The sequence below is a fragment of the Puntigrus tetrazona genome, chromosome 3 (genome assembly GCF_018831695.1).
Source record: "Puntigrus tetrazona isolate hp1 chromosome 3, ASM1883169v1, whole genome shotgun sequence".
In the NCBI taxonomy this organism is placed as follows: domain Eukaryota; kingdom Metazoa; phylum Chordata; class Actinopteri; order Cypriniformes; family Cyprinidae; genus Puntigrus; species Puntigrus tetrazona.
The window spans coordinates 9,242,712-9,269,703 of record NC_056701.1 but is presented as its reverse complement, the minus strand read 5'-3'; the positions used below and the strand labels follow the sequence as shown (position 1 = coordinate 9,269,703).

Sequence of the window (26,992 nt, the reverse complement as noted above, 5' to 3'; positions counted from 1 at the left end):
ATCCATCTTCTATCTTTAGGAGGAAACTCCGCTATTCTTGGCTGCCAGAGAAGGTAGCTGTGAGGCTGTGAAGGTGTTGTTGGCTCACTTTGCCAACAGGGAGATAACAGATCACATGGACAGGCTCCCTCGAGATATTGCCCAGGAGCGCATGCACCATGACATTGTACAGCTACTGGATGAATATAACACTGTGAGAAGTCCACAGGGCCATCCTGGGGCAGGTCATCACCTGTCTGGTAGCCACACCCTCTCACCACTCATGTGCCCTCCCAGCAACTTCCTTCAAGGGCTGAAGAGCACCCCGCAGGGTAAGAAGAACCGTCGCCCAGGGGCTAAAGGCATAGGTGGGCAGCATGCTACCGGCCTGAAAGATTCAGCCAAAGGACGCAACAAACGGCTCACATTGGATATGCAGAGTGCTTTGCTTGAGAGCTCTGTCACACTCTCCCCAGTCGACTCTCTGGACTCACCACGCGGAGGTGCCAGCAACGCCGGCTATGTCACCAATCCCACCTCACCGGCCGCCATGCCCTCACCCGGCCTTTTCCACTCCTCAATGTCTGTACCTACCACTCCAATGGTGCACAGCAGTCTCTTGGACGGCACCAGTCCTTTTGCAGTCTCCCTAGCTCAGCTGAGCGACCTGAGCGATGCTGGGCTCTCAATGCAGGGGCGAGTGGCCATGCAAGGAGGTGGCATCAACCAAGGCCCCCACAACTGCGTGCTGAATGCCGGCCAGATGAGCCTCAACATGGGCCTGGTAAGTCCAGTAAGCGTGCCATTTGACTGGCACAACCGCATGCCTCCATCTTCTCAGTGCAGTCAGCCCATGGTCAGCATTATGCATCCAGCAAGTAGCCAAGCAGCCATGATCCCTCAGACACCGACGCTGCAGCAAAGTAGCATGCTCTTGCACCAGCAGCAGGTCTTCCGTAATGCCCAGCAGCCCATTCTGCAGCCGACACCAGTCTCCAACACACCCTCTATTAGCCCGGTCAAACTGCCACCTATTGCAGAGCAGCAGCCGCAGCAACTTCACAGTCACGCCCTTACCAACCCCAACCTCACCCGCATGGGCTCCTCCACTCCCCCGACCCCACAACAGGCACAGCCTCCTCCAGCTTTCTACCAGCCACAGCAGCCACAGACTCAGCCCCCACAGGCCTCGGCAGCCCCTCAGGCTTCGCAAGCACAGGCTATCCCGTCTCAGGCACCCCCGGCACAGGCGAGTGTTAGCATCGCAGGCCCGGAGGACTACCCCACACCGCCCTCCCAGCACAGCTACAGCTCTGCCATGGATGCCACACCCAAGCATTACCTGCACGTGCCCAGTGAACATCCTTATCTGACCCCTTCTCCAGAGTCTCCAGAGCCCTGGTCCAGTCCCTCCCCTCAATGTGTGTCTGATTGGTCTGACTCCACCCCTAGCCCAGCCGTCACGGCTCCTGCTCAAACCCAGATTTCGCACGTCCAGGAGTCCAATGGAAAGATGCAGGTGTTTGCTTGAGCAGCTCAATCTACCTTAAATGTTTGTGACTTCGAGAGAGTAGAGTTGACGTAAGTCACTCTAGGGCTTGTTTTTTTACTTACCTGTCAGCCCATTTCCAAGATTTTAATTGGATTAGGATTGACTGTTTTGCATCAAGAAGAGCGTCTGCTGGTGTCCGCAGAAAGAAAGTTAAAGGGAAATTTGTGTTGTCTTAAAAAGAAAAGACAATTTAATGAAGTAAGACGTTCTGTCACAGATGGACTTGTTTTTTAATTATAAAAAAAGTATATGAAGAATACCACGTCTTTCATTTCAAAGACTTGGGGACACTCCTGAAACTAACAAACTTTAAAAAAAAAAAAAAAAAAATAGATTGAGAGAAAAGTGAAATGTTGAAGGAAATTCCTTTCTTTTTATTTATTGTCTTATGTTTTTTCCAAACTGCCTTGGGGGAGTTTTCACCCTCTTTCTGTCTCTGTTGTTTTTAGCGACCCCCATAACAACTGCCTTACTATTCCCAATATATTACCTGGGACTCGTGAGGTCTCCTCAGGTTCCATGTCACTACTGTTACAAGAGGAGCAACTCATGATTGCTTAGTTAGCCTGTTCCGCCCCAGTTTCATCAGCAGCATTTGATCCAGTCAGAACATACACACCCGGGCTTTTAAGTGACACGCACACACACATAATGAGATTAGAATTTTTACAAATTTTAGGGATATTTATTTAGTCTAGCTTTCAGAAACAGATTGGCACATGAAAACAGAGGTATATAGAGACCAATACAAGTGAAATATTCTGATTTAAAATTATTTTATATGTTTTGTAAAAGTATTTGTATGAATGTAGAGGGGCATCTGTGAAGCACTTCGAGGGGAAAAGCTTGAGAGAGAGAGAAATGCGGTAAGAAAACCCTGAAATCATAATGCAGAATTTATAACAACAGTGCATAAAAGCGCCTCTCTAAAACAGGCCAGTGTTTAGAATGTTTTCAGCGTTGTATCAGTGGAAATTATTTTACTGAACATAGTTTCTTAAGTGACCTCACCGACTTACACTGGCCAGAGCTGGCCAAGGCTCTACACGTTCCCTCTCAAAATCCCAGCCAGTCACTGCCTTATAGTCTTGCCTTGTGTAAATTTGTTTTCTGTCTTTTTATAACCACATTTTTGGATCCACAGTTACCTGTGGAACACTGATGTATTAAGCTGTGTTATTAGGCTGCTGCTCTGCGTCACTTCTTCGGTGACAGCCAACTTCCTTTTCCTCTAACATTCCCTGATCAGTACCCACCAACCCACGCTCGTGGAGCCACTGACCACTGCAAAACTGATCTCGCCATGTTCCCGAGCCCTCACAAGCACTTCATTTCAATACTGAACAGCTGCAGCTGACACTTGACCACTAGAAAGTCTTCCTCTGGGGCTTTACGAAGCCAAGGCAGCGTGGTTGATTTAGTTTAATGTAATTTGATCCCTCAGGTCCAGCATTTCCATGTGGTCTAATCATATTCCAGCTCCTTTTGGTTTGGATAGTAAGCATATGTGTTGTGAGTTGGGTACGTGGCTAACTGGGTTCTAATGGTCTGCTATTGCTCTGTCACTCCTCAGGGAGGTGTTATATAGCATGCAGCGTTGTCTGCATCTTTAGCAGTTCCCACCCTATCAGCCTAGACGATGACATCTGTCGTGTCTGGTCAGAAGGCGTGAGATGGGAAACGCTACCATGTAGTGATGCCCCTGGCTTTCTGTAACATGTCCATATGTTCATCTCGTTTCAATTTGCCCAACTGTAAGACCTGCATTTGATGACACTGACAGCTGTTTTCTTGCTATCACCAAGAGGAATAAATCCATTTCACTGAATTATGGCACATAAAGCCATGCATTATTATTTTCAAATAGTATTCGTGCTTAATACCGAGTGTGCATCTATGAAACTGTAAAATCTTCATGTACCACATTTCAAGGCTTGTGGAGGTTTTGGAGCACATTCTGGACCTCTTTGTTTTCCTACATAAGTACTACTAAGCTTCGCTAACCCAGCTAAGTCTTCCTTTCATTCAGAACTTTTCAGCTCTCTTGATACAGTTCTCCAGATATTTTTGAAATTTCAGTACCTTTTTGTAAATATATTTCACCTTGTTTAGGTCTACTTGTTTATGAGAAGTCTTATGTTTCTAAAAAATGAATATGTACTAAAAAGAACAAAAAGTAAATGTACTTTGTATTAGCATTATTAAGGTGAGGATGTGACTGTGTATTGGTCTTGCATAACTAGAACAGCCATAGATATTTTCTATTGTCATTATTAATTTCCTATACTTGTTTAAAAGTAGTTTAAAATCATTGTATATAAACAGTTTTTCACAGTTTCTTTCTACAGACAAAGTTGTAAAATATGTTACTTCTAATAAAGCGGTAGAAACTACATTTCACTAATGTCTTATTATTTGTCTTTTATATTTCCATGCATTCCGAGTCCAGCATTTAGTAGGATTGTGGATAAAGGTGTTTGTGATTGGTTGACAAACCTGTCAGGGTTAAATTCACTAAAACGTAAATGTTCTACGCCAAAAAAATGTAAATTTTTCAAATAGTCTCAATGGTCAGTATCTCAAATATACTTAAACTAGTCAACAGTTGAAGTAGATCAAAACCTTTTATCAAAATAGTCCTAAAACAAAAATGTGTTCTTGTCTTAGGGCAATTTTGATTATTGATCCACTACAAATGTTGACTTACTGTAGATCATAATAGTATGTCGGTGAACTGCATAACTGGTCCAAATATATTTACATGGCAATGATCGGATACTTTCTTAGCTTCTGCTTTGTCACCTCAGAAGAGAGAGAAAGTGCAAATCGCAGCATGTGGCATGTTTGTGGCAGCTGCTGTTTATACTGGATAAACTGTATTATCAGCACAGAACATATTTACGTATTTATCTAACCTAAACCTCACGGTAGTGTGAAGTAGAACAGCATCTAGATGTCAATTTATTTCCAATATTCTTTTACTTCTTCAAAGCAAGAACAAAACGTCATGACTTTATCGGGCACTGAATGGTCTTCAGTCTCTTGTACATGTGCTCCAGGGCAAACACGAGCAAGTAAGTTACCCCTTGACTGTTGAAAAACCATTACAAAATGAAAAAGACACTAGAGTATTACACACTGCAGTTTGCAACTAAACATTATGTATTTGCTCATGATAGGTAGTGATCAAGTAGTGAATTTTTTTTGCTATCTGTGGTTTGGCCATATTTTCATATTCAATGAGCACGACCTATTTTGGGGCTTTAAAACTCTGAAATGCTTTTGAAATGTTTTTTTTTTTTTTTTTTTTTACCTCAGAGCTTTTTAGGCAGCACCTGTTCCCCTGTGAAGTATGCGTAGAATACTCAGAGTAGCACTGAACATGCGGTCATGCTGGAAGATCATTTTGTAGAATGCGTCTATGGGCAGTCGCCCCGTTGGGTCAGCATGCTTCATGGCAGTCAGTGGCATGTACAAACGATTGGTCTGATGACGAAATGGGGGTTTTTTGGACACAATCAGCTGGAGAGTTTGCTGTAAGAAATAAAAAGACAATTTTCTGTCGCAGGTAGCTTTAACGAAAAAAAGAACAACTCATCAACATAATCACCTCAGCCACTTCTTCGGGTGTCTGCCCAACTGAGTTGAAAATTTTATGTGAATATGGCAGGTAAATCTGATGGAAGATGCAGTCTCCGAGAGATCCATCTTCTCTGCCTCTTCATACCTTTTCTTCTGAAACTCAGTTACAACTGGGCCTGGCTCCACTAATGTCATCCTGTGAGAATTGTATACAAGTCATATTTACAGTGCATGAATTGGATCATTTATGAAACACATAATATAGGGTTTATGGTCCATGGCTTATATGTCTTTATACGGTATACGGTTTTTATAAATGCACTATATTATGTTACAGTTAAAAAAAAAAAAAAAAAAAAAAAAAAAACTAAGGTATTTAGACACAAAAAGCATATAACACTTAAAATTCTATACTTTACATGCAGTTAAGCTTACAAAAAGTACATTCTTTTAATGTTTTTTGGAAGCTTAAATGCATGGCATTGCAATTGATCACATTTAAAATATAACCTTTACATGTTATCTCAAATGATACCCTACAATTAAAATAATAAATGCAATTTTTTTTAAAGCATGAATAAAAGACTTAAAAGTAATACTTTTATTTGACATTATACATTATAAGTGCACATTTAAAAAGCATACGTAAGTACACTTTCATGACTTTAACACACTTAAGTGTGACAAAAGGGTACTTAAGTGTGTTTTCTTTATGTAGTGTACATTCACTTAAAAGAAGAGTTCACCCAAAAAATAAAATTACCCCATATTTGACTCACCCCGAAGTCATCCTCATTGTATATGATATCCTTCATAAGAACAGTAATTTAGAACTCAGTACCTGCAGATATATCTGACTCACAAAGCTTCAAAATAATAGCCCCTATCCACCAGCATCACCAAGCTTGGAAAAGCCAGGATAAATTTAGAAAAAACTGTGTTCATCTGAAGAAAGAAAGTCAAAAACACTTTAAATGACTTTGGAGTGAGTAAAATATGGGGTAATTTTATTTTTTGGGTAAACTATTACTTTAAGTGGCCTTTTATTTCATTAATATTATATTAACTGCACACTAAAATGGAACATGCAATTGACCATCTGAACAAAAGTGAACTAACCATATTTAGGTACCCTAGCCCTTTTGATCATTGTGTACTCACTTGACATTGAACTTCATAGCTTGCACAGCAAGACTCTCACAAAAACCCTCTACAGCAAATTTAGAGGCAGCATATACATCATTGAAAAGAAATCCTGAAAAGAAAAAAAGAAGGGTACTTTAAAAATAGGTTTTCAATTTTATGATTCTTTGTGCTGAATGTATAATCAATGAGCTATGTGGTGTTACCCTGGATGCCCAGGACACTGCTCATCACTACGATGTGTCCGCTCTGACGGCGCTTCATGTCAGGGAGCAGTTCTTTTACCAGTCTCACCAGCACAAAGAAATTAGTGTTGAAGAGTTCCTGCATAGCACTTACATTCTGACACTCCAAAGGACCAATCATACCCACACCTGCATTATTCACTACAAAACAGTGCGGTGGAGTCTAAATCAAACAGTATGTGTGAAAAACATTTTTGTTGGAAAGGAAACTCTCAATGTCACCTAACACACCCACTCGTCGATCTGGCAAGCTGTTCAAACACTCTCTGATGGAGTCCTCACAGGTGACATCCAGCTGCCGGATCTCCAGGGATCTGTTGAGGCTTTCTCCAGCTGCTCTCTCCAGAGCTTCTCTCTTATCCAGGTCCCTCATAGTGGCCACAACTAACTCAAGCATAATAAATACTAAGACTTGTGACATTAACAACATTGTTACCTCATCTATAGCTGTTAATTAGCTAAGTGTTCTGTCCATCCTTAATAAATAATCATACAGGAGCAAATGGGTAATATGACATTAACACTGTAGCAGCTATAATTAAGTATTATGTTGTGTATGTGTGTGTTTATGTGTGTGTGATGACTCAAAATGTTCCAGTATGATATAAATGTTAAGTTGAGAGGGATACCAGAAAATTGACCACAGGAGTAAGATGCAAAAAACAAATGAATTAAAATATAAACAGTCCATAGTAAGTTATCAGTTCTGCAAAAAAAATAAATAAATAAAAAATTACTAATTAATGTAACAATTTATTACATTTAATATCTATTGATTCTGTAAGTGGCTTTATGTTAAAAGTTATTGATAAAAAAAATCAAAATGAAATGAAGTGTTAGCTTTAGTTCTGGCAGGTCACGCAAGTCAAGCTCGAATAAATCACAACTACCTATAGCTACACCTGTGCAGCTCTTTTCAGTATTAATCGGCAGCTTTTCCACTTGCTCAGGAGCAAATGACCCTCCATCCCCAACTCCTCCTTTTGCACAGCCGGTATCTGGCTTTCTGATATTTCTTGTTAAATCAGACTCCTATATCTTGAATGGTCACACTTAAATATTATTAAGTACATTAATGATATCCGCCTCGTTCTGTTCTGTTAGCCCTAGGGGGTTATTAATGCTGCTCTTCCTGCTCATTCATGACATGCTGCATGGATGGAGTTCACGCACAGAACAGAACCATTCCGCCGAACCAATCTTTATGCCAGTATCTCATTTTGACGATAGTGGTACTGACAGAAATACAATTATTTAATTGTTAAACTGTACACTGGGGAGGCATGAAAAAAAAATAGACGCTACTAATTAGATAGAATAATTAACTACCACATTCAGATGAGTGCTACAATGCATTAATCTCAGCTTCATGTTCATTTATGGTAGTTACTGTGTTAATACCGCATCACTTATTTCTTCTATTTATCGTTGAAGGAACAGTATTTCAAAGAGTTGCTTTGTATGTTATCAAAACTTTATATACACATCTGTAAAAAAAAAATCTTGCATATGTAGCCATCTTACCTTTGAAGCGTTTTAATTTATCTTTTGCAAGACGGACAGCCAGTGCCAAACCAATTCCAGAGGAGCATCCTGTCACCAAAACCTTCCGTGTTCCCATAACTTCAGATCAAGGATGACATGTAATCTGAAACCACATACAAAGCATGATATTTTATTAACACTGTATCTGCCATAGCTATAGCCAATTTTTTGTTTAGAATCACAAGCCGTGTGTAAATACAGTAGGCAGTCACGTACATTTACAAGATTTTAAAAGTACAAAGGTGAGGCTATGTTGTAACAAAAGCCCTAAATTAAGGCGAATAGGTGAACATTTAACGGGGAAAACAAATGCACAGAACGCCATAAGGTTTCTGGACCACGGATTAAATCTTAATCCGATTTTCTCAGCACGGCAGCGAGCCTCATGTTTTAACTAGTCGGTAGAGATGTTACATTTCACATCTAAAATCGCATGACAACTGTTATGTGTTACGGTCAACACGTTTTAATATTAAGAGTTCAAAAATGACATTGACGACAGCTGCACTGCGTGAAAAAAAACTTAAACTTCTCGTGCACTTTCTGAACGCGGCTAAACTGTCCGTTCTGCAGCATCTACAGACCTGCGTCCTGCTGACAGACCGCTTGTCATCCATAAACTCCTTTCAGTCGGAGCGCCTGAGTTCTGCGCGAGAGCGGCACCGTGGAAACAAGTCACGTGCACAGGTCGCGTTCTGAGGACCCTGGGATTTGGAGTCTGTATACCAACAACAACAACACACAAATAATAACAACAGCAATGGTAATCGATTTTATTTATTGTTTTGAATCAGTTTAATGCTATGAGATTCACTTAAATGCTAACGTGAAGCCTGCGTTTATTAAAAAATACATTTGGAAATCCTAAAATACATCAATTTCAGCTACAGCTATTGTTCCTTTTTATGCGTAAACTAATTGGCGTCTGTGAACTATCCTCGTCTAAATCGTTCTTCCAATCAACATGACGCCACGACGTTATCTGTAAGTGAATTACTGCGTTTCCCAAAAGCATCGTAAAACCAACGGAGCTAAAAAAAGAAAAAAAAATCAATTTAGGCTTCGATGCTCCGAATAATTCTTTTTAGCGAACAGATTCAAGAGATCCGAATTACTCCGCGACTCCAAATTCTCTAGTGACCTCTAGTGGTCACGAACGATGTGGTATTTTTGATCAAACTGAAAGTGATATGTCACACCAACATACTGAAAGCGCTAAAGGAAACGGTGCCACAGTGTAAGAGGTTTAGCGCTGTCATTACAGGTACTAAAACTACACCGAAAGACAGAGAGATGAGTCGAATGCGTGAAGAAGTGGAGGTACGGTATTTGTTATTCGTATAAACATGCAGTTAAATGGCGTACATTTTATTGGATACAATATGACACGCTATTAAAAAGGAAGTATAGTGCAGTAACTTCCTCAGCTGTCATAGCGCATATTTGTACGTAGGTTAACTGCTTATTGTTTTTCCTTGCATATGAAATCACCTCTGTATTAATTTTAAAGGCCACGCGCGAGTATCTCACTCAGTTTTACGCAGCGTTGTTGTTCAAATAGAGATCGATAAATGCAATTGCGTTTACCACCTCTTGACCTAGTTGGAGAAAAGTGTGAGGCGATTGAGAGAGAAGTTTCATGGACTTATTGAAATCGACAAGGCGGTATTGCTCATGCGACGCTATGGAAACAACCATCGTATGGTTGCAATGTGCGTCGCCCTGGCAGATAACGACAGGGGTAAAGTGCAACTCTTTTTCTCTTAAGAGTCATGTCTCATAAGCGTATTATTTACCGGGCCAGTTTTGTATAGTTTTAATATTTTTACGTTTGCATTGACCGCACATATTTATTTGCTGCGTTTTTTTTTTTGTTTACGCAGAGCTGGACGAGGAAGACGAGTCGGCTTTGAATAACGACCCCGTAGCTAAGGTATGGTGCGAGTGAGTTTGAAGCAATTTATGCAAATTTATGGAAAGAGCACGTAGGTGTATCTTGTAGCAAAACCCAAGTCGGATTTAGCATTTAAAAGAAAGCCATTTGTCATCTAACGCAAAGATATTAAGAGTGACACAGCTGCCCATATGCTTGCTTGGGTCAAATCTGTGTCATTCATCAACACTTTCTCTGCGCTCCTGTAGAACGTGGTTATGAAGCTCACAGCCGATGAAAAACAACAGGTAACACCCCAACCATCTCCTAACACCCTGCAAACGTGATTTGTTGTTACACACACACACAAAAGATGAAAGTACCAGTTACTGCTGTTTACTTAACAGTTTTAATTGTATAATGGTGATAGTCCTAAAAAAAAATTTATAGGAAGAAAAACCCACCAGGTCATCTGGATCCAGTGGTGCCGGTTTTTCAGCGCAAGTAAGAACGAGCTTCCATCATGGATGAGTATTTACAGGATAAATAAAATATCGTGTTATACTGTGGTCTTACTGCATCACTTCCGTCTCGCTTCAGGCACCGGGCAAGAAAAAAAACAATGATGATACCGATATAGCGGTTAGTTGCTTTGCATTGTTTGCTTGAATTATCAATATGGCACGGAGTGTGTGCAAGTACACTAACAGTATGTGCTGTAAGTACACTAACGTGCACGGACATGCTTGCAGGAGCTCGGGGCACGTCTACGAGTTCTGCCGTTAACAGAGGAAAACAAACGAATGTTTGACCAGGCTCAGGAAAACCAGATCCCTTCTGTCATACATCAGTTTGCCTGCGAGTCATGTGACAGGGATTGGTGGAGACGTGTGCCTCAGAGGAAAAGGGTATAACGTCTGACCACACGTTACATGATTAAAACACATCCACCCCATGCTCCTCCCATATTTAGCACTCATCCGTGTGCACTTGGCTTGTTAAAGGTGTCACGCTGTCACCGATGCAAAAGGAAGTACGATCCTGTGCCAGCCAACAAAATGTGGGGTATAGCAGAGTTTAACTGTCCAAACTGTTTGCGGACCTTCAAGTAAGATGATATTTACGCTGCACTGTATCGCCGTCTTTCGTTGCACGCGATGAGGATTAACAATTTATGTTTTTGTTAGGGGTTTTGGGCGGATGGATGGACGTTCGCCTTGTTATGGCTGTCGCTCAGCCATTTTCCCCTCAAAGATTCTGCCACCCAGGAAGAGGAGTATGATGCCTGGGCCTAGAAGCAGAAATCAGCACAGCTGCCTTGCTGAAGACTGTTATAATCGAATGGGTAATTTGATGCTGTTTGACAGAAGCACTAGACCACTAGAGGTCTCGCACAATCTCAAAGCGTCATAGCAGGCTTTAATTCTATCCTTTTCAGAGCACATATATCAATCGATAAAAGCGATGTTAAAATCTGTAAACTTCCAAACCACGTTACCTTTTGTATTGAGCCATAAGATCAACACAGGGCCTGCAGAGTTAAGTGTGGCTACAGCTCATTTCTTCAATCGTACCATTCATTTTCTTTAAAAGCTGACGTGAAATCTAAATTTGTTCCGCTTTAAGTATGCTCCGCTTCTAAGAAGACTTTGACTTTAATTTTTGACTGATGTCACGATGTGCAAGTTATTGGTAAATAACCAAATAATCACTTGTGACCCTGGAGCATAAAACCGGTAACAAGTAGCAATAGCCAAAAAATACATTGTATAGGTCAGAATTATTTATTTTGTTTTATGCCAAAAATCATTAAGTAAATATTTTGTAGATGTCTCACTGTAAATCTATAAAAAAAAATAATAATTTGATTAGGATTGATTAGCATTTTTTAGAAATTCATATGGACAACATTAAAGGCCATTTTCTTAATATTTAGATTCTTTGCACCCTTTTCCAGATTTTCAAATAGTTGCATCAATCCTAACAAACCATACATCATTGGAAAGCTTATTTATTCAGATGATGTTTAAATCTCAATTTGAAAAAAAAAAAAAAAAAATGATTTTGTGGTCCAGGGTCAGGTCTTGTGTTGACACAGTAACTTAATGCTAGTTAACATTTTATATTATAAAAATGCCAACAAATCTGGTATGGATCACCATTTTAACATAAAATGTAATCAGAGTAAATATCCAGCATCTTTGGGAAGTCTGAGACCACTAGCATAAATGCTTTTGTTCTATTGAAAATGTCTAATTTCAAACAGGATGTTCATTACAAATTACATTAAAAGTACATTTTTACCTTAATTTATAATTGGTGAAAATGATTACTTCATCAGAACAGATTTGGAGAAATTTTACATTACAATAAATCCTCTGCTGTGAATGGGTGCCGTCAGAATTAGAGTCCAAACAGCTGCTAAAAACACCAAAATAATAAATAGTATATAGAATATATCTATAGTAATCCACAAGTTTATGAATTGTCTTGACAAGCAAAGAGCTGCTTGTAAATCCAAATATTAAAGTACAAAAATGTACCATCAATATATTGCTTTAATACCAGCTGTAATGAAGCTGTACAAACTCCACAAGTTTCTGTAAAACCTGATAATCAATTAAAAGCAAGAACATCTGAAATGTCTCGCAAAATACGAGTTCAGACATTTATTAAAATCACACGTTTATACATCAACACATTTAATTAGTGATTTAGATATTTGCCGTTCATTGTGCATCAGAACATTTATGTGTTTTCGGTTTGCAATATATGCTCACGGGTTTAAAATTAAAAACTTTAAATTTCTTATTTTGGAATTCTGTGAACACAGGCGTTCTTAGATTTATGGACCCCACTGTGTCTCATTAAGAATGCCCTATCATACCTGTTTTGCACATTTCAAACCGAACTGCATGGATATAACCATCTGCACATTTGCCTTACCTAGAGCCCCATGTACCTGGTACGGAATGCGTTCACCCACACAGCAGACAGAAGAACAGGAAGCCACGCGTGGTTTACCCCAGCCCCGCTCACATCAGCAGCGGATCCACCGTCAACACCTGCCTGAGCCAGGGGAGTCTGATAGAAAGCATCAATGAGCTCATTCTAGATGACATTGAAGAAGAGTCTGACGAAGACTCTGACAGCAGCACCTGAAGCAGCAGTTAAACCGCTGAATCACTTCAGCTGCTGCTTTGAATGAAACCTCATGTAACCTTTGATGTAATTGCAAATAATTCACTCAAAGTAACCAATGCATCAAGGCTATAAGCAGACTGAATAAAATATGTAATGTACCGCAGGCTATATGAACACAGTGCAACATACACCAAACATAAAATCCAGATAAGCAATGACTGACCCCCTGCTGCGGTGTGTATCCAAGAGGGAGCATTTGTGGTTTTCAGTGATGCAGACGATTTACTGACGTGACATGAAACTTGGAAATAGTTGAAATGACCGTCAGCCAATCAGAGTCTAGAGCATTTGGCAGCACTGTGATGTCATGTTGAATACAAAGCCCAGATATACTTCTTTAAATGTCGATCATACCCTGTTCCTCTCCTTATTCCTTGAATTGTATTATACTGCAGTTTAGTATGTTTATTTGTATATTTAAGTTAGTATATTTCCCCCTCATATTTTTATTGTTATGTTGTCTTTAATAGAATCATAAAAAGCCACATAAGAATAATCTGTTACACTTTACAATAAAGTTCAGTTTGTTGACATTGTTGAAAATACATACTAGGAATTAACAACAAACAATATTTAAAGCATTCAATATTTACTTAACTAATGTCAGGATTGATCTAAGCATTTACAGTCAGGTTTAAATTCAAAAGTTGCATCTTTGGTCTAAAATGAAAATATTTCATTAACATTGAGGTTGATCAATGCTGTAAAATATACCTTTTCAGAGTTTTTCAAATGTTAGAAAATGCATTAGCACGTTAACAAACGAGACCTTTTTTGTATAGTGTTTCCTAGTCTTTAAGTTTACACGAAACCTAAGAAAAGTATTTGTTAAGAAATAATTTGATTTTCTAGCTTTCAAAACATTAGTTGTTCTCTTTCTCAGGTTCAAATTTTTGTAATCCCCCGTTTTTAGACTACTCTTCACACAACTAACAAATACAGGCACTTACGAAGAAAAAGCAGACAGCTCCTGATGAGCAAAACAGATCAGCCTTACATAAGCTGCCATACACACATAAGAGTTGCATGGCGAACTCTAATGAAGATTTCAGGGACATCTGCAGGGATTAAAAAAAAAAGGCCAAAGACAGACAATGTGTTTAACAATAATGTTAAATAAAAATCTGGAATTGTGGATGATTTATGAGCACTTTGTCTTTTCTGTTACATCATCCTTTTACCTAATGTTGTCTTTGTGTAACTGCTTTGATGAGTAATCATATCACATGTTGAGAGGCTTTTTTATGTATAGTGAACTGTACAATGCATGAAACAAGACACCCAGCTACACCCAACCATTACAAAACCCTAATCTAAAAGATATCAGAAAGCAACAAGAGGAGAAAGAATCTTCCTTTGAATCTTGTATATCCTGAATCGAACACAAAGAACTATTATCTTTATTAAATCTCTATGTGGGTATCGAATACATTTTTGGGGGTGTTCAGCCATTTAACACAGACTTATTTTTGTTTTCGGACTATAGCGTTATTTCAAAATGTATTTGAAATCATTATGAAATCGGACAAATATATAAATATCTGGGTACGCTAGTTATATTTCAAACTATGAGTCCATAATTAATTCTGTATCGAAACATTACTTAGATGCGCTTGCAGAGATATTAAAACAATATAGGAAAAAAGACTCTGTATGGACCAACAACCTCCATCCATTTATCAAAGTCTCAAGTCGCAGTTGGTCACCTGAAAAAATACTCTTCTACTCTATTTAAAAAAAAAAAAAAAAAAAAAAAAAAAAAAAAAAGTTAAGCAATTTTGACATTTAGCCTACTTAAACATCTGGATGACTGTCACATTCACTACTGCAGAGCGTGAACAGAGCTGTGGTCAGTCTGTGGTCAAAGGTTCTGTTTGCTTATTTTACATCAATGTCTTCGACAGAATGTATAAAATCACAAACAACTGCAAAAAAAAAAAAAAAAAAAGCAGTGCTGAGCTGTAATAAAATGTTGCAAAGTATGAAAATATGTTTGACAATATGCAATCTTTATAGCGGAAAGACGTTTCCAACAACAAAACTTGTGGAATCATTATTTTGAGATTTCATGGCTATTTGACAGTCAAATAATCCAAAAAATGAAGATGAAATACTGTCCCTAGTGGATGACATGAACTCTTACTTAACATGCTTACATGACTGCAGTGTGGGGGCGTGTCTTGAAGGAGGGAACAGATTTCATAACGTTACATGTATAAATAACAGCTTGCAGACGCACATGTGCATACTTCCTCGAGCTACAACATGTAAGTACTCGTACGCTGCTGTATAAACCACAGCAGCACCATAAAAATGACTTCGAACATGTTGCTGCTAGAGCTCCCTAAAAGTAAGCTCATTAATCTGTTGGTAATGTTTTAAAGGTTTTGTCTGACGGGGGTAATTGTGCTGCTCATTGCAGTGACAGTAGACGGGAGAGTTGGGTGAGATTCGTTTTTCTCCTTCCTTGCAGCTGTAGAATAGCCAGAGATTGTGTATAGGTCAAGTTTAACGTATTGTGTTCGCATCTCTCAGGGACTCCTCTAGTGAATCCAGTTACTGCACGGAGACAAAAGAGTGCTTTCTGTTTGACGTGGTCTGTGAAGGAGATGGTTATGAGGTGAGACACGAACATGAGAGTAAAGAGATGACTAAAATTTCAAAAGACAAGCTCAAACAGATGAGATGAAGTGCTTTTTTTTTTATTTTTCTTACAGGTAAGACACTATGAGGCTGCTAAGTGGGTGAGCACAGAAGTTGAATCCTATTTCATGGAAATTGCAACTCCAAAGGCCTTCAGGAAGCTTTATAAATACATCACCGGAGAAAATGAGGCCGGTGAGTTTGTTTGGGGTTACATTCACTGCAAGAGGACCAAACATCTTAAAAAAGACATTAAAACCTTTGAAGGACTTGAAAATGAAAATCCGCTCATTCTCATACTCCTCTTCGATGTTTATGTTCGTTTTTCTTCCGGCCTCAAACGTTTTGGGCTGGAAGGGATACGTATGGGGCTACTGGACAGGCCCGCATCAATACAGCGTAATATTTTGTCACATTGTACGACAATAATTGCTACTTTTTCCATTATTGCATTTTTTTCCATTAAGGGCAGGTTTGGGGGTATGTGTAGACACAATCTGACAGGTAGAAAATTGATTTCATTTTCCGGTCGGAGCTGTATTACTTCTAATCACAACCCACAGCGTTCACTGGAAGCAGGTTCCCCACAAACAAATCAAATTTATCCACATAATCAAATTATAACCCTTATTTTCTAGGTGCAAAGATTGACATGACTGCACCGGTCCTCATTAAAGTCAATGATAGCGCAAGCTTGTGGCAGTCATCCGTCTATGGCCTCAGCTTCCTCCTTCCCTCCAAACACCAGGCCAATCCACCCAAACCTACTGATCCCTCTGTAAGTCTCTTTGATATTTTCTGTGATTTCTATTTCACTGAAAGTTTTGTTATTTTTTTATTAAGAACTTGCTCTTGCACTTTTTTTGTAGGTGTATTTAACAAACACTCCAGATATGAAAGTATACGTCAAGAGCTACGGGGGCTGGATGTTTTCACCTGTGGTCACATCACAGACCGATAGTCTGAAGACGGCGCTGAATAATGTGCAAGCGACTTATGAGACAGACTACCACTATAATGTCGGCTATAACAGGTGCACTTAGTTTACCTCCTTTCTGCTAGTAATATTCTTTGATTTGAGTAATTCTTACATTTATTGTTTTGTGTATGCGTGTTTTTCAGCCCATTGAAGATTGTGAACCGACACAATGAGGCATGGTTTATTGTTAAGGGTGAGCCTGTGTGCCCGAAGAGTAAATAGTTTCTCTGAGCTTCCTCTCTAAAGTGTCTTCTAAAAGGTAAAGGATTCAATAAGAAAACTAATTAAAATGAATAAATGAAATAGAAAACATCCGATAATTAACATCTGTCTAATGTCTAGACATTTATTGACTACACATTTATTTCTTTTTCAGAGGTCACTGAGCGCAGAACTGCATTACTCCTGTAGTCATAGCATGCAAAATTTTTTTTTTTACTGCGTATAGGATACATACTCCGCACTGTATATTATACCATTAGAACATATACTGTAAAAGGGTTTGCTTTGGTTTAATAGATAACATACCAAAAAACAGGCAACCTTCAAAAAAAAATTAAAAAATAAATACTCCAAGGTATAATATTTGGTCTATAAGCATGTTATAAACATTTGTTTAAAAAAATAAAATAAAAAAAAATATTGTAATGATCTTGCATTTTGTTGTTGTTGTTGTTGCTGCTGCTGCTGCTGCTGCTGTCTAAAAAAAAAAAAAAAAATCTCAATCTAAATATTAAATCCTATTACTAAGTTGTGGGATATAGAGAAATTTCAGTTGACTATTTCATTTTTTGGCTTCATTTTCTCACTGCATAACACCATAAAGGCCGTACAAACCTGACGTATCAAATCTGATACAAAAACATATGCAAACTTACTACAAACATATTATGCACTTTACTATGTAGAAACAATTGTACTTATATCCCCCCCACCCCACCCAAGTATCATAAAAAGTGCTGAACTGATTCAGTTGATATGTGACCTAACCCATATGTCAACAAAGTAAAACTGCGAATTACACTGCCACCTAGTGTCAAGTAAACATGCTTGTTGTGGGTGGGATTTGGGGTCATTCTTCTAAGGCTGGTATCTAAGCTTGACAATCTCCAGACAGAAAATAATCGACCAAGCAGCTTTACTCTTAGTGAACAAAGTTTCTCTATATTTTCGATGTCATTTGTCTCAACAATCTGAAAAGACTGATCTCATCCTTCGCTGTTCCACACATTCCCATTTCATTAACATTTAAGACATCACATTCTGTAAAATTAAAGGAGGTGTATTTTTTTCCCTCCCTCTCAAAGCTCAAGTTAATCTGTCACCCTTGAACTGTTTTATGGCTTTAGGCATCAGACCCTTCATCACTGTACTTACTTTTTACATCAACATAACTAGACTCCTTTTTTTGTAATTGAAGGTGCTGGAGCCTTACTTATTAATAAAAGATATGAAAGTACTGTATATTACACTTCAATGCACCTATCTGCTTAAATGTATAGAAATAGATATGGAAGAACAAAAAGGAAGAAGACTGTAATGAATCTCTATGATAAATTTAAAAAGACTCATTTGGCACTTTTAAGAACGGATGCACAAGTATTTCAGCATCAGATATTTTTGTGTTTATTTTCTTGTGTTGAGTCCGTTCCTCGATATATTCTGCTCCTGCAATGCACCTTGCATGAATGAGATCTTGCTTGTTGGGAAGGTGTGACAGACTCAGGTTTATTACCCTCAGCATGGAGCAAAGTCCAACTGAGGGCCTTTACACCATCTCTGAGACAGCCCGTGTCTGTGCCTGCTTTCTGTCCTGCTCCGAGTCCTGGAGGCCTGTACAGCTATGAATGACAGCTTACGGTGACCCGTGCCACCCCTCTCCTATGGACCATGAACATCTCAAACTATCCTCTGGATAACCCCCAGCCCACTGCCCTCCACTCTGCCAATTACGCACAGGACCTTGTGTCACAAGCGAGACCGTCAACATGTAAGTAGAACTTCAGATCCTGAGAAGGATTTAGCGATAGCATTAATTGCTAATGCAATACAATTTGAGCATAGTCACGGACTTCAAATGTTTGCTAATTCAGTTTCCATAAGAATTGCTGCGAAATTCCAAAAACTTGTCCTACGGTTGGATCTTCAATCTGCTTCAGCAAATCCAAAGAACATTTAGTCAGAAATGTTTTATCTTTTGACTGCTGCTGAAAATAATCAAACTGTAAGGATTATGTAAGCCGTATATCTCAATGTTTAATCAAGTGATAAGAGACTAAGCCTATTTGAGATAATAGACTGCAACCCCCAATTTATCAGATAGACCGGTCATAAAAATGTTCAACCTTACAGCCCACTTACAGTAGGCTTCTTGGTTTGCATTTTCCGTTTCGTGAAGGTGACAAGTAAGGAGTTATTTTAAGAAATAAAGAGCCATTAACGCTTACATTTACAATAAATGTGATGTCCCTTAGCTCAGGAGTTAAAACCAGACCCAGACGGTAGGGCAACTCAAGAGGAGGGCTGTCCGGTGTGTGGTGACAGGGTGTCAGGATATCACTATGGTCTACTCACATGCGAGAGCTGTAAGGTAAGCTGTACCATCAGTTAGGCACTCACAAGCACAGAATAATTGCTATCCAAAATAAATAATAAATTTGTTATTACTATTATATCCTAATTAATTCTTAAACACTAAAAGGCAAATATTCTCACCAGGGCTTTTTTAAGCGCTCTGTACAGAATAACAAGCGCTATACGTGTTCAGATGCACAGTGCTGCCCCATGGACCCAGCCCAGAGGAAACGATGTCCTTACTGCCGCTTTCAGAAATGTTTAGCTGTTGGCATGAAGAAAGAAGGTATGCTTGCAACCATTCGGCCCATAAGTTACGTAGCGATTTCTTCAATTCTTTAAAATAAGACGCAGTTATTGTGTTTGAGATATTAGCCATCCAAGATAGCTCTGATCTTGTTCCCACTTATCTTTGAAACAATAAACCATTGCAATAGCAATCTTTGATGACACAGTAAAGGGAAAAATGTCGTTTGCGCATAAGCAGAAAAAAAAAAAAAAAAAAGTTTGTTAAAATTAACCAACTTTAATGCAGCCCCACCACTGCACATTTTTAAATGTATACCTTACCGTCCAGTCCACTTCTGCTTTTGATGTCTCTACTAAAGTTCTGATGAATTGAAAGTGTTTGATTAGCAGGAAATGGCAAATGTTTAATGTTGGTGTGCCTTCAGGAACTGGGTTAAGAAACAATTAAGAACTGTCAGAATTTTTCATGCTCTTTTGAACATCACAGTGAGTGATTTATTTAATTGTAATATTACTTGTCACAGCTGTTCGCGCAGACAGAATGAGGGGTGGGCGAAACAAGTTTGGACCTTTGTACCGACGGGACAGGCAACTGAAACAGCAAAGAGGGACTCATCACCAGACAAACACTGCCCCCTACAGAGTCAAAATAGAGGGACCACAAGCACTGGTCCCTGCTGTACCTCACGATTTTCATGTCCTCAACCCCTCCCCTGCTTCTCTTGGCTCTGACCATTACCATCCTCCTCAGGCCTTTCATCACAGTATGAGCCAATCTGAGTTTCCCATGCTGTTGGACTGCACCCTACCCAGAGACCGGACACTGTCTGATCCAACCCTACATTTCCACACAATGTGTTATCCAGGCTTCCATGGATACCCTCCAGAGAAAAGAGAGCTCCCCTTTACCTACAGCCCTGCTTCTGTGACACCCCCTGCTCCAATCTCTCCTACAGTTCTCTCCACATCTGCACCTACACTCACGCCAACCTCAACTCCAAGTTCCACCCCGACACCAGCACAGAACTTGACACCCAGTTCAACTCCAACCCCTAGTTCATACTTCCTCAACGAGCTCCTACAAGCTGAGCCAGATGAGAAGCAGCTTTGCACACGGGTGTTAGCGAGCCTCCAAAGAGAACAGGCCTGCCGAGGAAAACATGACCGCCTCAATACCTTCAGCATCATGTGCAAAATGGCTGACCAGACTTTGTTTGGACTGGTGGAGTGGGCAAGAAACAGCACACTGTTTAAGGAGCTTAAGGTAGAGGAGTTTGCACATGATCACACATACAGTGGATGTGTTAATTGTTAGTGTTATCTTCAATATCACTGCTGAAAAGACCAGTACGAATGTGTCTGTTGTTCTGAGCTGGTCACTGTGTTTTACCCATACAATTTCTGAATCACCATCTTTTGTTGGTCTTACAACATCATTGCTTCCACGATCATGTAGAGTTTAGCTCCACGTTCCCTCAACACTGCCTGGACGTTTCTAGTATGCCTAGTAAGACCTTGATTAGCTGGCTCAGGCTTTTTTACTTGGGTTTGGAGCTTAAAATCACAGGGCAATTGCTGGTTGATAAGATTGGTGTGTGTATCTAATGTCAACCCCAAGGCGAACCATAACTCTACCCCTTTGCATGCCTAAAATTTGGTTTATTGCTTAAAATGTTGATTCAGAGCCTTGTGCTACTTGACAAGATCTTGGTGACTGTACCAACCTGGTTTAAGATGGCAAGTCCTGGTCTAAGTAGTGGAGCACCAGGGCCATGTTCACCACTACCAAAACTTGCTGGGGAAACTGCGGAGTAGTATTGCCTTCCTAGTTGAATGAGAAATCTCCCTCTTTTAGAAGCCCAGCGGTGATACCAGCATCCCATGCTTACACCTAGGGTCCAAAAACAACACATATTTCCACTGTAAGCAGACAAGAGGTTAACGTTTGTGACTTTTTCCAACAACGACAGCTCAGAGAGTTTAGCTCCAACTCTGAGAGAGAGAAAACAAACACAAACACACACACACTCACCTGCCAGTAGTTTACTTAAAAACATTGATTAGCTTGTTCAGGCATGTTTAATTAGGGTTGGAACTAAACTCTTCATGACAGTGTCCCTCCAAAACCTGCCTTTCTAAAAAAATTGTCTATGTCAGTGATTCTTAAACAGGTCTTAGAGACCCCCCAATCACAGCATGTTTTGTTTTGTTCTCCCTAAATTAACGCATTAGCTAATTAGTCAAATCCACAAGACTTGAATTGGGTGTGGCCTATGAGAGAGACATACAAAATATGTGGTGGTTGGGGATACTCAGGACAGATTTGTTCAGGGGTTCTCAACTCATTTAGCTCCAACCCCAATCAAAGAAGTAAGTTTGATCGAGGTTGCATACTTGTATTTTTTTAAATTGTTTTGTCATGAAAATAGCCCAATTTAACATGGCATTAAATAAATATATGCTATTTATCCATATATTATATGGTTTTATTATATTATATGCTATAATACTACTTGATCAAGGTTGGAGCTAAACTCAGCAGGAAAGTGAACCTCAAGGACCAGAGTTGAGAATCATTGGTCTAAGCTGTCCAATGCTGCATAACAAGAGTACTTGATCTTTTGCAGGTGGAGGATCAAATGGTGTTACTGCAGAGCTGCTGGAGTGAGCTTCTTGTCCTGGATCACTTATGCAGGCAGGTGGCTTTTGGGAGAGATGGCAGCATCTGTCTGATTACTGGGCAACAGGTAAGGAATGCTCTAACACTGAACCAGCATTTCCCTACTCTGTCCCACTCCAACAGGGCACATTTTAGTAAGGCTGGGCAATATATTGTATGCTAAACTCACCAGTACAGCCGCTTCTTTAATTAGCAGTAAATCTACATCACCTGTTTAATGGAGCAGCAGCCGTAAATCACTGACAAGCTAAGCAACATTGTGTTCAGTATAGCAAATGTATCACCCTCGAAACTGAACTCAATAGTGCACCGCTTTAAGTGCGTAGATTAACGAGATGTGCATGAATATTTACGCCCTACATATTAGATGTCTACCTTATCTGACCTATCTGTTTCAGTCTGTACTAATATGCTGAGGAGTTGAATCAGGTGGTATGAATTAAGAAGAGTTGGGAAATTTGTACCATTGGAGTGCCTCCAGGAACAGGGCTGGGCAATGCTGCACTTCATAGTTACAGTTTAATGACTGTTTAGGTGTCTTTGCATTCTCTTTGACTTGCTTTTATTGTACCAGATTGAAGTATCAACCATCCTCAGTCAGGCTGGGGCAACTCTCAGTAGTTTGGTGTCCAGAGCTCAGGACCTTGTCTCCAAGCTTAAGTCACTACAACTAGACAGAGAAGAGTTTGTGTGTCTCAAATATCTGGTTCTATTCAACCCAGGTGGGTTTCTTTTTCCTTTTCATCTGAACAAGTCATGTTGGACCGGTGTTGTAAGGGTCATGTGTTTTGCAGATGTTAAATCAGTACAGGACCGGAGGCAGGTAGAACAAACTCAAGAGCGTGTAAACAGGGCTTTGATGGACCACACTATGCAAACCCATCCAGGTCAGACTGACAAGTTTGGACAGCTGCTTCTCCGTCTGCCAGAGGTGCGCAGCATCAGCCTGCAGGTGGAGGAATACCTGTATCAGCGCCACCTGCTGGGAGATCTGCCTTGCAACTCTTTGCTGACTGAAATGCTTCACGCTAAGCACACATGATATAAATTAAAAATAAAACCTGTTTTCGGAAATCCTTTCATATGTAGTTTGTAATAGTTTTGAGCGCTGAACAAATTCAGTTGCCATTGTTGGCTGGCACTATGTACTATTTAACAAGAAGGTAAACAGACAGTAGTTGTAAGGATTGTGATGGTATGAGATGTAAAGCACATATGCGTTATTTTAACCACTCACCTTACAGTTATAGATCACGTCCAGTCAAAAATTCAAGCATACAAACACTGCCACAAAAAACAAAAAACAAAACCAAAAAGAGTCTAACCTCTCAGTCACAGAGACTCATCACTCTTTGCGTCAGTTTGTTTCCAATAAAAGTGCCTGTATATGTAAATTTCTATGGTTTGATATCATGTGTCCTGTGTCTAGAAAGCAGCTATAGATTAAAGATTATGAAGTCCATCAAGAACATGTCCAGGTCATATTTCACTTCAAAAAGAAAAACGTTTTGCCTAAAAGAAACAATTACTAATGTAACTTATTACTTCTAGTAAAAAGACTCTACTCAAGAATGATCACATGGTTTCAATTTATTTGGAAGTGAAATATGACCGGGACTGTTTTAACATTCACCCACGTTAAAAGGGAGTAGGAATAATAGGAACATAAAAAACCGGCATGGCCATGTAAAAACGCTATGTTTAAAAGTAAAAAGAAATGTTCACAATGGCAACAAAAGTTGATATAATGTATGTAACTTGTAGAACTTAAGTAAAATCAGTGACGATGAGAAATAACTGGGATTATTTAAAAATTTTATTTTTCTAATCCTGTCACATGGGATTGATCCATAATCAAAGAATTTGGGAGAAAACTAAATCTACCAACATTAACATGGAAACAGTAAAAGAAAAATACAAAACATTAATGTGCTTTCTGAAATGAACGAGTGAATCACCACATTTGCCAGAACATAAATAATAAAATCTCAAACTAAAACAGAAAACTCTAGCTCATCCTTACCCAATAAATACACTTTAGGTGACCTAACATTCTACAGAATTGCACAGAATCCAGTTACATTACACCATCATGTTTCACCCGACAGACAAACGCATGCAACCGACACACGAACACACATCCTCCCATTCATTTGACACAGAAACATATCATCCAATCATTTCAAAAATGATTTTTTTTTGGCTCTTTACAAAAATATGTACATCTTTACAGCGAATCTGTGAAGTACTTCATCTGATTCCCCAAAGACAGGAAAGGGTGGCCTGACTGAATCAGTTGTTTTAGTGCTTTGATAAAGAAAAACAGACTAAATGCCCCTTTTATTACAAAAAAGACAACTTCAAGCCATCCAAGAAACGAATAAGGCCAAGTTAGACAGTTTGGAGACTATTCATAGATCATAGTAATAGAAACAACATAACCGTTTAAGGCTGGAGACACCAGGGCTGCTCATCTGCCTTTAATCACTTCCTTTTAATGTCACTTTCTGTTGGTGTTCACTATTGGTATATCACTATATGCTGCTGCATGTTGGGATGTAAGTATGTGTTACTCGTTACTTGTTCATTCAGCTCTGGGTACATGAGTGAGAGTTAATATCAGATTTGCCTTTATTGTTTCTCACCATCTGTCTCATTCTGTCCCCGGTCCCGTTCACACACCCATTCACACCAGCACATCCAGCTCTAGTAGTGAAGCAGCAGGGTAGCTTATTCATTGCTTACAAATCGCCACAATATACAAATCATTGTCAAAAAAAAAATTATGCATGAATCAGCAATAAACAGCATTCAAATATACAGTATATTAAATCAGGCTTGATTTTTTTTCTTACATTATTTTTCCAGTTACAGCTAAACAGAGTAAAAAGACTTCCTTCATTTTCTGAGTATCGTTAATGGAAATCGACAGCACGTTCTGGCAATTTTTTCGCTTTTTCATTCATTCTTCATTAAAGCAAATGGGAAGGAAAAATATCTGAGTCTTTAACATGCTCTCCTGAGGTCCAAAACCATGAGTGATCCAGTTAGATTAGGTCCGAAGCATTAAGAAAACAAACATCCAGATGTCTGCGACTGACTTTAGGAAGGCCAAACGACAGGGCGGTTTGATTAAAGAGCAAGACAGACTCTAAATGGACAGCAGCGTGGGACTTTTCCGCTGGAGAGTGGCTGTGCCCCTTTGTAATACAGTTCTACATTCAGACCCTTACGACTGAGAAGCTGATGACAAAAAACAGACGATAAGAAGGCCTGTGTTGGTTTGTGCCCTACATTCATCAAAGAGCAAAGATCCGATTTCATCTGGGGCATCCTTTACATGTCAATGGATCCAGTTCAGTGAGTAAAGGAGGGAAGGAGTTGGAAGATAGTAACATTTCTGAGGATCTTTTTCTGGAGGACATTCATTTTACTTGAAAGGTGAGACTGGAAAGTTGCATCTAAAATGCCAAGGATACGTTTTGTACAATCTTAGAAAACCAATCAGGCCCTTATGACTTGAGTTACCTTAAGAAAATGGCAATGAAGATTTCTAAATAGATCTTTGTAACTTGACCTGCACAGTCACCCGGCATGAACCTCTGAGGGCACTTTATATTAGGATTTTCTGTATTAGGGCTCTTTTTTGTTACCCCACTCCTTCTCCAGGCATGCACTCCACTGTGCCCCGCTACTCTGCTGGAGTGGGAACAGAAACCCAGGGTGATGTGGTCAGCTCAGGCATAGTTGGCATTTCCAGCAGGCTTTATTTTGGGGTCCCGAGCTTCTTTGGGGTTCCCGGGCGCTTGCGCTCCCATAGGTGGTTGGGAATGGTGAAGGCATCCACGCTCATGGACATGGTCTTGGACGGGATGGCCGTGAACTGCTTGCGGTCAGAGCTGTACTTGTAGATAGACTCTACCATAGTGGGACTGATAACACGCGGCCCGATACCTGTGAGCCTAACCATCTCCTCCGTTTCTGGGTTCATCGTGTAAACCGCCCGGAATTGACAGCTAGCGTCCCGGAACAGGATGAGAAAATGGTTTGCAGAGCTTTTCTCCATTTCCTTTTCGTAGACAGGAAAAAAATGGAAATGAACGGAACAGATCATTACATCATGCATGCAAATATGTCTGCAGTGAGTCATGAGAGCCCAGAGTGTACTAAATAGACTGACTGACAGGTCACTTACCTCTACAATCTTGTTTTTCTGAGGTTCATTGACCTTGCCTGCCAAACAACAGCGAGAGATGGCATTATGGATAATGAACTTATTGGACTTGAAGCTCGGCTCCTTGTAGAGCTTCGGCCCTGAAACAGAAGTCAAAGTTTGTGATCAAATAAGCGAAACAATTTTTCCTGATTTTCTGCAGATGGTACTTGCCCATGCTAAATTCCCAAACTGCAATGCTAAGGCAATAAATTATCTCCAAGTATTTATATATAGTGGACTCGAGATATGGCAATAAATTATTAAATAAGAACCAGAAACCAAATACAAGCAATATGACAAAAAAAGCAAAAAAAACGACACCAGTAGAACAAATACGAGTTGCTAGGCTAATCAAATGTATAAAAACACTACCTATTTATATTATTTCCGTTATAGTTGTTTATTGCATCACATTCGCAAAAGCGCATCTCGAGACCCTCTCGTTCTACACTGCAATTTTAAAAAAACATTCCTTTGTGCTGCGTCTCGCATTTTTAGACATAAAGACACGTTTTGTATGAATGGCCC

The 26,992-nt window shown here is 39.5% G+C and overlaps 6 protein-coding genes across 12 annotated transcripts in view; 4 read left to right on the top strand and 2 right to left on the bottom strand.

Moving 5' to 3' along the window:
* The window catches only part of notch3 (notch receptor 3), a 29,077-nt gene extending 25,146 nt beyond the window's left edge, over nt 1-3,931 (top strand). For both annotated transcript variants that reach the window (XM_043229924.1, XM_043229915.1), the window contains exon 33: nt 20-3,931. In XM_043229924.1, coding sequence (XP_043085859.1) covers nt 20-1,510 — 1,491 coding nt within the window. In that variant the 3' untranslated portion in view covers nt 1,511-3,931. The remainder of the gene's footprint in view (nt 1-19) is intronic.
* zmp:0000001048 (retinol dehydrogenase 8) lies at nt 1,974-8,799 on the bottom strand. Its single transcript, XM_043229938.1, is given in 8 exon segments — nt 1,974-5,065; nt 5,142-5,218; nt 5,221-5,309; nt 6,275-6,368; nt 6,463-6,642; nt 6,724-6,885; nt 8,026-8,149; nt 8,631-8,799. Coding segments are annotated over 7 exon segments (909 nt in total). The 5' UTR covers nt 8,123-8,149; nt 8,631-8,799; the 3' UTR covers nt 1,974-4,855.
* Nucleotides 8,800-9,212: 413 nt separating this feature from the next.
* shfl (shiftless antiviral inhibitor of ribosomal frameshifting) lies at nt 9,213-14,263 on the top strand. The gene is made up of 10 exons (XM_043235697.1): nt 9,213-9,366; nt 9,649-9,787; nt 9,930-9,979; nt 10,189-10,227; nt 10,370-10,423; nt 10,520-10,561; nt 10,672-10,827; nt 10,924-11,027; nt 11,107-11,264; nt 12,870-14,263. Exons 1-10 carry the CDS (start codon nt 9,340-9,342, stop codon nt 13,079-13,081), a joined length of 981 nt encoding a protein of 326 aa, XP_043091632.1. The 5' UTR covers nt 9,213-9,339; the 3' UTR covers nt 13,082-14,263.
* A 1,032-nt stretch (nt 14,264-15,295) lies between these two features.
* On the top strand, nt 15,296-17,393 carry soul5 (heme-binding protein soul5). Its single transcript, XM_043235698.1, has 8 exons — nt 15,296-15,390; nt 15,508-15,567; nt 15,659-15,743; nt 15,841-15,961; nt 16,405-16,544; nt 16,636-16,799; nt 16,889-17,004; nt 17,122-17,393. Coding segments are annotated over exons 1-7 (651 nt in total). The 5' UTR covers nt 15,296-15,388; the 3' UTR covers nt 16,968-17,004; nt 17,122-17,393.
* A 1,087-nt stretch (nt 17,394-18,480) lies between these two features.
* nr5a5 (nuclear receptor subfamily 5, group A, member 5) lies at nt 18,481-23,328 on the top strand. Its single transcript, XM_043235696.1, has 7 exons — nt 18,481-18,735; nt 19,220-19,335; nt 19,464-19,605; nt 20,093-20,832; nt 22,196-22,315; nt 22,823-22,970; nt 23,043-23,328. The coding sequence occupies exons 1-7, from the start codon at nt 18,636-18,638 to the stop codon at nt 23,288-23,290; spliced, it is 1,614 nt and encodes a 537-aa protein (XP_043091631.1). The 5' UTR covers nt 18,481-18,635; the 3' UTR covers nt 23,291-23,328.
* Nucleotides 23,329-24,046: 718 nt separating this feature from the next.
* Nucleotides 24,047-26,992, bottom strand: part of camsap3 (calmodulin regulated spectrin-associated protein family, member 3) — a 31,414-nt gene continuing 28,468 nt past the window's right edge. For all 6 annotated transcript variants that reach the window (XM_043235689.1, XM_043235690.1, XM_043235692.1 and 3 more), the window contains 2 exons: nt 26,444-26,562; nt 24,047-26,317 (listed from right to left, as the gene is read on the bottom strand). In XM_043235689.1, the coding sequence (XP_043091624.1) occupies nt 26,015-26,317; nt 26,444-26,562 (422 nt within the window). In that variant the 3' untranslated portion in view covers nt 24,047-26,014. The remainder of the gene's footprint in view (nt 26,318-26,443; nt 26,563-26,992) is intronic.